We start from the raw sequence: 12,147 nt of genomic DNA, 5'->3' as shown, positions 1-12,147 counted from the left end.
AGTCTCTGGGAAGGGAGTGTGACTGTGGGATAGCAGGTATAGTAGGGAGAGATGGTGTCTATAGTAACAGTGGGATAATAGTCTCTGGGAAGGGAGTGTGACTGTGGGATAGCAGGTATAGTAGGGAGAGATGGTGTCTATAGTAACAGTGGGATAATAGTCTCTGGGAAGGGAATGTGACTGTGGGATAGCAGGTATAGTAGGGAGAGATGGTGCCTATAGTAACAGTGGGGTAATAGTCTCTGGGAAGGGAGTGTGACTGTGGGATAGCAGGTATAGTAGGGAGAGATGGTGTCTATAGTAACAGTGGGATAATAGTCTCTGGGAAGGGAATGTGACTGTGGGATAGCAGGTATAGTAGGGAGAGATGGTGCCTATAGTAACAGTGGGATAATAGTCTCTGGGAAGGGAGTGTGACTGTGGGATAGCAGGTATAGTAGGGAGAGATGGTGTCTATAGTAACAGTGGATAATAGTCTCTGGGAAGGGAGTGTGACTGTGGGATAGCAGGTATAGTAGGGAGAGATGGTGTCTATAGTAACAGTGGATAATAGTCTCTGGGAAGGGAGTGTGACTGTGGGATAGCAGGTATAGTAGGGAGAGATGGTGTCTATAGTAACAGTGGATAATAGTCTCTGGGAAGGGAGTGTGACTGTGGGATAGTAGGTATAGTAGGGAGAGATGGTGCCTATAGTAACAGTGGATAATAGTCTCTGGGAAGGGAGTGTGACTGTGGGATAGCAGGTATAGTAGGGAGAGATGGTGCCTATAGTAACAGTGGATAATAGTCTCTGGGAAGGGAGTGTGACTGTGGGATAGCAGGTATAGTAGGGAGAGATGGTGTCTATAGTAACAGTGGATAATAGTCTCTGGGAAGGGAGTGTGACTGTGGGATAGTAGGTATAGTAGGGAGAGATGGTGCCTATAGTAACAGTGGATAATAGTCTCTGGGAAGGGAGTGTGACTGTGGGATAGCAGGTATAGTAGGGAGAGATGGTGCCTATAGTAACAGTGGATAATAGTCTCTGGGAAGGGAGTGTGACTGTGGGATAGCAGGTATAGTAGGGAGAGATGGTGCCTATAGTAACAGTGGATAATAGTCTCTGGGAAGGGAGTGTGACTGTGGGATAGCAGGTATAGTAGGGAGAGATGGTGTCTATAGTAACAGTGGGATAATAGTCTCTGGGAAGGGAGTGTGACTGTGGGATAGCAGGTATAGTAGGGAGAAATGGTGCCTATAGTAACAGTGGATAATAGTCTCTGGGAAGGGAGTGTGACTGTGGGATAGCAGGTATAGTAGGGAGAGATGGTGCCTATAGTAACAGTGGATAATAGTCTCTGGGAAGGGAGTGTGACTGTGGGATAACAGGTATAGTAGGGAGAGATGGTGCCTATAGTAACAGTGGATAATAGTCTCTGGGAAGGGAGTGTGACTGTGGGATAGCAGGTATAGTAGGGAGAGATGGTGCCTATAGTAACAGTGGATAATAGTCTCTGGGAAGGGAGTGTGACTGTGGGATAGCAGGTATAGTAGGGAGAGATGGTGTCTATAGTAACAGTGGATAATAGTCTCTGGGAAGGGAGTGTGACTGTGGGATAGCAGGTATAGTAGGCAGAGATGGTGCCTATAGTAACAGTGGATAATAGTCTCTGGGAAGGGAGTGTGACTGTGGGATAACAGGTATAGTAGGGAGAGATGGTGCCTATAGTAACAGTGGATAATAGTCTCTGGAAGGGAGTGTGACTGTGGGATAGCAGGTATAGTAGGGAGAGATGGTGTCTATAGTAACAGTGGATAATAGTCTCTGGGAAGGGAGTGTGACTGTGGGATAGCAGGTATAGTAGGGAGAGATGGTGCCTATAGTAACAGTGGGATAATAGTCTCTGGGAAGGGAGTGTGACTGTGGGATAGCAGGTATAGTAGGGAGAGATGGTGCCTATAGTAACAGTGGATAATAGTCTCTGGGAAGGGAGTGTGACTGTGGGATAGCAGGTATAGTAGGGAGAGATGGTGCCTATAGTAACAGTGAATAATAGTCTCTGGGAAGGGAGTGTGACTGTGAGATAGCAGGTATAGTAGGGAGAGATGGTGTCTATAGTAACAGTGGATAATAGTCTCTGGGAAGGGAGTGTGACTGTGGGATAGCAGGTATAGTAGGGAGAGATGGTGCCTATAGTAACAGTGGATAATAGTCTCTGGGAAGGGAGTGTGACTGTGGGATAGCAGGTATAGTAGGGAGAGATGGTGCCTATAGTAACAGTGGATAATAGTCTCTGGAAGGGAGTGTGACTGTGGGATAGCAGGTATAGTAGGGAGAGATGGTGTCTATAGTAACAGTGGATAATAGTCTCTGGGAAGGGAGTGTGACTGTGGGATAGCAGGTATAGTAGGGAGAGATGGTGCCTATAGTAACAGTGGATAATAGTCTCTGGGAAGGGAGTGTGACTGTGGGATAGCAGGTATAGTAGGGAGAGATGGTGTCTATAGTAACAGTGGATAATAGTCTCTGGGAAGGGAGTGTGACTGTGGAAACAACACTTCCAAATGTGAAATCCCATCTAAACCATCACAAGGAAATTGAGAGTGATTGATACATGAATAATCAAATCTAATCTGCAGGAGAACAGCTCGGTGGTGGCATGTGCAGCACATGATACAAGATACTAAGTGTCACATATTACAACGGCACATTTTGTATGAATATTCTTTTTAGGTTATTTAAGGGAAAAGACCTTGAATTTTAAGCAAATTCCAGCCCAAAGAGAAAACAGTGAGTATCCCATTAGTGGATATAGTGTTGGCACTAGGCTGTATGGCAGCGATGTATTTAGATTGCAGCACAGGGCAGTTAAAGGTCTAGCACCCGGTAAGGCCTGATTTATTGTATTACCAGGTGTCCCACAAATGATCCTTCAAATGCTGGTGCAGCCATAAAATATTTTGATCTCCTTAGTAATTCCGTTTGAAAGCCTTTTATATTTATCTCTCTCCTGTCAGACATTCAAATGTGACTTTGCATGCGGATTTACACTTCGAGGGGCTTTATAAAGAGATGCCTGATGTTTGTTTTAGGTCAAACACGTAGCTAAACATTAATAACACCGAGATTTCACTCATCCCCCAAAATATCTTGGCCTGTCAGTTACACGGGTACATCAATGATAAGGCTGGTTTAAAGGGGAACTACACCCAAAAACTGGAAGCAATTTCCCAATATACATTCATTATCCATTTTTACTGCTCTTAGTAGGTTATAAAATGTCCAATTTGCAGCAGCTTTGTAATTGGTCTTCATTTTTCTATTTTTCATAATTGCCTTGCTCTTTTGTCTATTTCCAGCTTTCAAATGGGAGTCACTGACCCCATCTAAAAACAAATGCTCTGTAAGGCTACAAATGTAGCTACAAAAGGCTACTTTTTATTCCGGCTCTCTCCTATTCATATTCCAGTCTCTTCTAACAATCAACGCATGGTTTTTGAGTTATTTTGAGTTATTTAGCATTTTATTCAGCAGCTCTCCAGTTTGCAATTTCAGCCATTTGGTTGCTAGGAACCAAGTTACCCTAGCAACCATGCATTGAGTTGAATAAGGAGAGGCCCGAATAGAAAGATGAGTAATAAAAAGTAACAATAACAATACATTTGTAGCCTTACAGAGTAGTGATACAAATTGTGGACCAATACTTGACCCTAACCCATGACTCTGCACCAAGAATCTGACCCTAACCAGCTGCTCTGAGCCCCTTTATATACCCAAACCGACCCACCCAGTCTCTGACATCATGGAGGGGGCAGGGCAAGCAGCGAATATTGAGGCCGTGGGAGGGATGGGAGGCAGGATTAGTTTGGCCAAATTTACGGTGTGTGTGTTGGCCCAAACCCAGACCGACCGGTGTCGGGCTCATCACTATTACAGAGCATCTGTTTTTTAGATGGGGTCAGTGACCCCTATTTGTAAGCTATAAAGAGGCAACAGATCAAGGCAAATTATAAAAATAGGAAAATGAAGACCAATTGAAAAGTTGCTTAGAATTAGCCATTCTATAACATACTAAAAGTTAACTTGAAGGTGAATCACCCCTTTAACGTAAGCAATTACTTGAGAAGAAGGCCCATTCAATACACAGCAGTGCCACACAATGCAATGACCAATCACTAGAGGCTGTTCCAGTTACATCACTGACACCAATTACTAAGGGGCAGTCTAGGGGCATTAGTGGAGCCAATCACTGGAGGGAATTCCAAGGACAAGATCAATAAGTAGCCATTGTAGGGACATTAGCATGTCATTGCTACAAGACATTTTAATGATATGGTATAATATGGATTCAGCACCGGGGTAATTACTCTGCAGTGACAAGAACGATAATGAGAATTTTAGTGTTTATTCAATAACAGACACACTGAATGCCACGGAAATATATTAAATGGTCCCAATTTGAGCGATATATTGCCTGCTGGGCCTACTGATAATTGGAACATGAATCCTCCAATCAAGAGGGATAAATGGCTACTAATTAATCTTACTATTCAGGGGAGGAGATGCAATAGAATGTATGCTCATGTGTAGCTTTCTTGCAAAGCAAACACTGGCACTTCAAATGTTAATTGTCAAAGTAATCACCCAAATCAACTTCCTTTTCAGCCTGGGCTTCAAGCATTATAGATACAGTTAGGTCCATAAATATTTGGACAGAGAACCTTTTCTTCTAATTTTGGTAATTTTGGTTCTGTACATTACCACAATGAATATTAAATGAAACAAATGCAGTTGAACTGCGGACATATTCGGCTTTAATTCAGTGGGTTGAACAAAAAGATTGCATAAAAATGTGAGCAACTAAAGCCTTTTTTTAACACAATCACTTCATTTCAGGGGCTCAAAAGTAATTGGAAAATTGACTCAAAGGCGATTTCATGGGCAGGTGGGGGCAATTCCTTCCTTATGTCATTATCAATGAAGCAGATAAAAGCCCTGGGGGCAAATTTACTAAAGGGCGAAGTGGCTAACGGTAGCGAAAATTTGCCGATTTACTAACGGTCCCTGGCGTAAATTCGCTAGCGAAGTAGACAGACTCTAGGGCTACTTCGCACCCTTACGCCAGACGAAGTTGCGATCTGGCGAAGGGACGTAACTACGCTAATTCACTAAGTTGCGGATTTGAACGTTACCTCTTGCGCCAGACTTTACTTCGCCAGCTCAGACCAGGCGAAGTGCAATAGAGTAGATAGGAGTTTCTCTAAAAATAGTTGAAATTTTTTCTAAGTCCCAAAAAACGCTGGCGTTTTTTACTTTTTACTGGGTGATAGGCTGTAAAAGATCGAAAATGTTCCCCCTTACATTTGGCACCTAAACTTTACAGTGGGCACATGTGTAGGGCAATATAAAACCTTTGTTTAATTTTATTAAGTTTCCCTGGCCTTGGGTAGTGTAATGTAGTTGCTCCAGCATATACTTCCATTGTACTTAACTGCACGCCGTATGCTAATTAGGCATCGCTAGCGTAATTTCGGACTGCTTATCGTATTATCGCAAGCGCAACTTTGCAAGTGTTCGGTAACCTGTGCGCAACTTCGGATCTTCGTGAATTTGAGCAGCCCTGTCGAAACTACATCTGGTGAAGTGCGGTGAAGCCGTCGCTAGCACATTTTCGGCACTTACTAAATTTGCCCCCTGTAGTTGATTTGAGGGAGGTGCTTGTATGTGGAAGATTTTGCTGTGAACAGACAACATGCGGTCAAAGGAGCTCTCCGTGCAGGTGAAACAAGCCATCCTTAAAGGGATATATATTGTCATGGGAAAAAATTTTTTTTTTCAAAATGAATCAGTTAAAAGTGCTGCTCCAGCAGAATTCTGCACTGAAATCCATTTCTCAAAAGAGCAAACAGATTTTTTTATATTCAATTTTGAAATCTGACATGGGGCTAGACATATTTTCAATTTCCCAGTTGCCCCAAGGCATGTGACTTGTGCTCTGATAAACTTCAATCACTCTTTACTGCTGTACTGCAAGTTGGAGTGATATCACCCCGTTCCTTTTCCCCCAGCAGCCAAACAAAAGAACAATGGGAAGGTAACCAGATAGCAGCTCCCTAACACAAGATAACAGCTGCCTGGTAGATCTAAGAACAGCACTCAATAGTAAAATCCAGGTCCCACTGAGACACATTCAGTTACATTGAGAAGAAGAAACAGCAGCCTGCCAGAAAGCATTTCTCTCCTAAAGTGCAGGCACAAGTCACATGACCAGGGGCAGCTGGGAAATTGACAAAATGTCTAGCCCCATGTCAGATTTCAAAATTGAATATAAAAAAATCTGTTTGCTCTTTTGAGAAATGGATTTCAGTGCAGAATTCTGCTGGAGCAGCACTATTAACTGATTCATTTTGAAATTTTTTTTTCCCATGACAGTATCCCTTTAAGCTGCAAAAACATATCCGAGATATTGCTACAATATTAGGAGTGCCAAAATCTACAGTTTGGTACATCGTGAGAAATAAAGAAATCACTGGTGAACTCAGCAACGCAAAAAGACCTGGACGTCCACGGAAGACAACAGTGGTGGATGATCTCAGAATCATTTCCATGGTGAAGAGAAATCCCTTCACAACAGCCAAACAAGTGAAGAACAGTCTCCAGGAGGTACAGTCTCCATATCCAAGTCTACCATAAAGAGAAGACTGTATGAAAGTAAATACATAGGGTGCACTGCAAGGTACAAGCCACTCATAAGCATCAAGAATAGAAAGGCTAGATTGGACTCGGCTAAAAAACATCTAAAAAACCCAGCACAGTTCTGTAAAAACATTCTTTGGACAGATGAAACCAAGATCAACCTCTACCCCTAACTGGCCTTCACTCTGTGCCTTTAGGGTGGCAGCCCCTCGTCTCTCTGAGCTACAGAGAATGCTGGGAATTGTAGTGAGTCTTTGTAGCCGGTACAACCAGACCAAGATGCTCATGTTATTCTGTACTTGGCTAACGGGTTCCACAGGCTGGCGTATTGTTCAGAAGAGGAAATTAAAAACAGACAGTTTTCCATGGATTTAATTGCATAATTTCTATAAATCTTTCCATGAAGCGCACACGGGGTAGGGGGGATTGAATTAGGAGGGTGTATGACAAGCCCAATTGTATACTGTGGGCTTCATGTGTGTGGAATGTCAGTGCTGTGCTCCTGTGAAATATAAAAATACATTTTACATACACACACACACACACACACACACGGTTAGGACTTTTTAAGTGAAAAGAAAAGGTTGTTATTTATTTTCAATGTTTCAGCACCATCACTCGGGCCGTCTTCAGGCCAGGGTAGGTGTATTGTCAGTTTCCCAGCTGCCCCCAGTCACGTGACTTGTGCTCTGATTTCTGACTTCCCCGCCCTAGCAGGAATTTGGCCGAATCCCTAATACAGAACCAAATCCTAATTTGCATATGCAAATTAGGGGTGGGAAAGGAAAAAGTAGGGACATTTTTTTACTTCACAAACCAAGGGAATAAAACATACCATGTGTCTTTGTCGTCACAGCTGAGATTCTAGCTATCTGTATAACAGAACATTCTGTCCCAGTGGCTGCACAGATCCTATCTGATCCCCATTGGAAGCAGCAGTCCTGTCCTGCTTTATGGCAGCTGAGATTCTAGCTATCTGTATAACAGAGCATTCTGTCCCAGTGGCTGCACAGATCCTATCTGATCCCCATTGTAAGCAGCAGTCCTGTCCTGCTTTATGGCAGCTGAGATTCTAGATATCTGTATAACAGAGCATTCTGTCCCAGTGGCTGCACAGATCCTATCTGATCCCCATTGTAAGCAGCAGTCCTGCCCTGCTTTATGGCAGCTGAGATTCTAGCTATCTGTATAACAGAACATTCTGTCCCAGTGGCTGCACAGATCCTATCTGATCCCCATTGTAAGCAGCAGTCCTGCCCTGCACCAACCCAATCTATGTTTCCAGTCCCTCTTTGATACTTTGTACAGATTAAACATACATATTATATGAGGATACTGACAGGACGCAACTAGGGCTTTGTTTGCTACAACTTACAAACACACAATTAGGGCACCCACTGTGCAGGGCCCTATCACTTGCAGCAAGCTCATTCTATGGTTAGAAACATAAATAAGTATGACAGGCTTCCCAATGTGCCCAACTGAATGTCTAACCGTGTTACCCACAGGCTCGCCCATCTGCCAGTAGCCACAAGGTAACACTGCAGGGCATTTAGATCTTTTTTTACCCAAGTCCTAATCTTAAGAAGGTCTGGCTGCAGCTTAAAAGGATTTATTAGGCGAGTGTTTGGGATAAGAAAGTAAATCAAGGCAAAGGGGCTGACAGATGACTTCAAATATGTAAGGGAAACTAGTTACTCTATGTAGAGCCCCATACAGTGCTAATTTAATGCTCCAGTACCTGTTGGGCTCCTCTAGACCAGTGATTTCCAACCGGTCACAGCAATATGCATCTTGCCACCCCCCATGTTGCCAATCATATAGGCCATCTTTGGCTTGTACAGCTCCTAACTGTCACCTTTAATTTGCACCAACCGCCAGTGGCTCTTACCTGCGATCGTTTCTTTTCCTTCTGAATAGTTTTTTGGTGTGTGCAATCTCTGCTTCATGCGGCATTGGGTTATACCCCTGTTCAGAAAAAAAGAGGAGAAAAAGAAATTGCATTTTATTTTTATTTTTTTTGATATGTCAGTAACACACATACTGGGCCTTTACTGGAGTCAGCCAGGGATGTCTATTAACAGACTATGGTCCTATTGCTGATGTTAGACTACAACTGCCACATATGGACTTCAGGGACAACTGAAAAGCTGCATGTTAGGGAACAGCAATGTAAAATGTTATTGTCCCCCTCTTTCTCTGCTGTCTCCCACTTGCTCTAAAGCCGATACTTTGATCCACTGTTGCCATCTTTCCCCACAATCTCAATTCTACCCAACTGTCTTCCACCAACTCCTCTTGCCTTAGTGTTGCAATCTTAAGCTACGGTCTCCATCTTGATCAAACCTCTCCAAATCTCACCACAGACTCCACCTTCATCAAACCTCTTCATCTTGCCCCACTGTTTTCATCTAAACTCCCCATATTGCCCCACTGTCTCCATCTTGATGTAATCTCTCACTCTTGTCCCACTGTCTCCATCTCCCGCAACTCTCCATATTGCCCCACTGTCTCCATCTTCCTCAAACCTCTACATCTTGCCCCACCGTCTTAATCTAACATCTCTATATTGCCCCACTACCTCCATCTTGCCCCACTGTCTCCATCTTGATCTAACCTCTCCATCTTGCCCCACTGCCTACATCTTGATCTAACCTCTCCATCTCGTCCCACTGCTTTCATTGAATCTAACTTCTTCATCTTGCTCATCTTTCTACTCTGTCTCCAACTTGCTCTAGAACCACTATTTTCATCCACTGTTGCCATATTTCGAATCTATCCACCACTATTCCCATTTTGCCTAATGTATCTATGTTTCACTCCATCTTGCACCTCTCTTGCCGTCTTACCCTACTAACACCCACTCTCCTATGTTCAATTGTAGCTCTGTTGGGCTACAGAGCAGTCTCCCCAATTTTCCCCAGCCAGCTTTGGAAGCAATAAAGATGTGCTTTCAGTGCAATGCTGCAGCCATTCGAGCATTTTGTACGAACATGGGAAAATTAGGCGATTACAGTTTAAAATAGTAAGAGAAATAAACACTCCAGCTGGTCCAAATGCTGCAGTCAAATCAATGAGGGAAAAGGAGGGACCAATTTCCAAATTCTTTTAGCCTCCTCTCTCTTCAATTAGTGCAATTAGCAACCCTCATGCAACTACATGGAAAGAACCATTTTAACATCATTAACAGAGAATGGCAGAAAGGTATGTCTGAACCACTGTACAAATAGGAGGCATGTGAGACACAAAAGGGGTTCTGTACCCAGCCTAGCACTTATGTGAAAACTATCACAAATTTAAGGGCACAACGGTCACGAATGTAAGGGCACAACGGTCATGAATGTAAGGGCACAACGGTCACGCTTGCAAGGGCATAACAGTCATGTATGCAAGGGCACAACGGTCACATGCAAGGGCACAACGGTCACGTAAGGGCACAACGGTCACATATGTTAGGGTGTACACAGAGCACCCTCCAAATAATTATTCGTGGATATGATTTCCCAGGGAAAGCCAATTCCCTTTTCCTCAGGGGTACAACAAATCTAAGGAACATGAGAAGCAGCCATAATGTTCTTCCATGGCCCATCTATCCATCTCCACTCCAGGTCCCACCACACCCTCTCGATGGGAACAGAGAACATCATTTTGTAGATAAAAGATACACAGACACCATGCTGAATAAACTCCCCCTTCTGATTTCTATGTATGCGCCTCATCAAAAAAATCAAAGGGCAAGTATTCCGGGGCACAGAAGTGCAGCAGCGCAAGTTGCTCTTTCCTAAGAGGAAATGAAGAAAGTGAAGAGCGAGAATGTAAACTGGGCCTCTTTGATGAGACTTGGGCAACTCTGTCTCCCAACAGGACCGTATAACTCACTTGCAAATCATTAACCATTTGACTCGGAGCAGCCCCGCTTGCATAACCTTCTTTCATCTCCAACATATTCTTAACTCATGGAAAAATGAGGATGGCGAGCGGCTCCTCGCACGGAGGCCAAGTTTTAGGGAGATACAAATGGGCCGTGCTCGGAACACAAGCAACACTCTCAGACATTAAAGGACCTGCTTCGAGTTACAACAAAAACATTTGGACGGAGAACAGAAACAGCTCATTAAAAAGCCTCGCTTGCACATGCTGAGATGCTGGCCTGCACCCCCTCTTCCCAAATCTCAAATGTTACATTTCCTTTTCTTTCACATTGAAGGAATCAATCTGCTTCCCATGTTGGGGGGTGTTGTGCTAATGGTGGGAATGAACATATTCCAAGCAATAAAAGTTAAAAAGTCAGAATAGGACAATTAAGGGCGGATCCAAAAATGTCACCTTGGTTCAGTAGATCTGCAGGTACAGGGGCAACGGGCGGTTAATGGGACCTTTTCTAGCCCAGATGAAGGCAGAAATGGGTGGGTCCAGAATCTACTGCGGTCACAGGGTCAGTAATAAAAAGGAAATGGTTCAATGTGACTGACAGTATTGTCATGTGTATTTGGATCCGAAAACTGCATTCCTATTGGTAGATCTTCTCGTTCAGCCAAAATGACCTAAACATGACCTGGCCCACTAGTTCTGAACTCACCCCAAATATTAGATCCGGCAGGTGAGCCATTTGGGCAGTGATCGTATATCCCTGATCAATGAATAGATTTACCATATTTATCTCACTCTTGGATTTCGGTAAAAGAAGTTAACAGCTTATCAGTATAGTATTCCATTAAACTAAGCACAATTCAACAGGAACAGCCCCTAAGTCTGTACAGAGAGATCCCATAAAACTATGGCAGCATAGGTATTCCCTGTACTAAGCACAATTCAGCAGGAACAGTCCCCTAAGTTTGCTCATAGTCTGTACAGAGAGAGATCCCATAAAACTATGGCAGCATAGGTATTCCCCTGTACTAAGCACAATTCAGCAGGAACAGTCCCTTAAGTTTGCTCATAGTCTGTACAGAGAGATCCCATAAAACTATGGCAGCATAGGTATTCCCTGTACTAAGCACAATTCAGCAGGAACAGTCCCTTAAGTTTGCTCATAGTCTGTACAGAGAGATCCCATAAAACTATGGCAGCATAGGTATTCCCCTGTACTAAGCACAATTCAGCAGGAACAGCCCCTAAGTTTGCTCATAGTCTGTACAGAGAGATCCCATAAAACTATGGCAGCATAGGTATCCCCTGTACTAAGCACAATTCAGCAGGAACAGTCCCCTAAGTTTGCTCATAGTCTGTACAGAGAGATCCCATAAAACTATGGCAGCATAGGTATCCCCTGTACTAAGCACAATTCAGCAGGAACAGTCCCTAAGTTTGCTCATAGTCTGTACAGAGAGATCCCATAAAACTATGGCAGCATAGGTATCCCCTGTACTAAGCACAATTCAGCAGGAACAGCCCCTAACTTTGCTCATAGTCTGTACAGAGAAATCCCATAAAACTATGGCAGCATAGGTATTCCCCTGTACTAAGCACAA

General features: G+C 43.5%; 1 protein-coding gene across 2 annotated transcripts in view; it reads right to left on the bottom strand.

The window, feature by feature from the left end:
- Positions 1–12,147, bottom strand: part of ctif.L (CBP80/20-dependent translation initiation factor L homeolog) — a 129,433-nt gene that overhangs the window by 67,302 nt on the left and 49,984 nt on the right. For both annotated transcript variants that reach the window (XM_018267003.2, XM_041570246.1), the window contains one exon: positions 8,568–8,644. In XM_018267003.2, the coding sequence (XP_018122492.1) occupies positions 8,568–8,644 (77 nt within the window). The remainder of the gene's footprint in view (positions 1–8,567; positions 8,645–12,147) is intronic.

This window comes from Xenopus laevis, chromosome 1L, assembly GCF_017654675.1.
Source record: "Xenopus laevis strain J_2021 chromosome 1L, Xenopus_laevis_v10.1, whole genome shotgun sequence".
Taxonomy (NCBI): domain Eukaryota; kingdom Metazoa; phylum Chordata; class Amphibia; order Anura; family Pipidae; genus Xenopus; species Xenopus laevis.
This window is presented reverse-complemented; position numbering and strand designations above follow the sequence as displayed.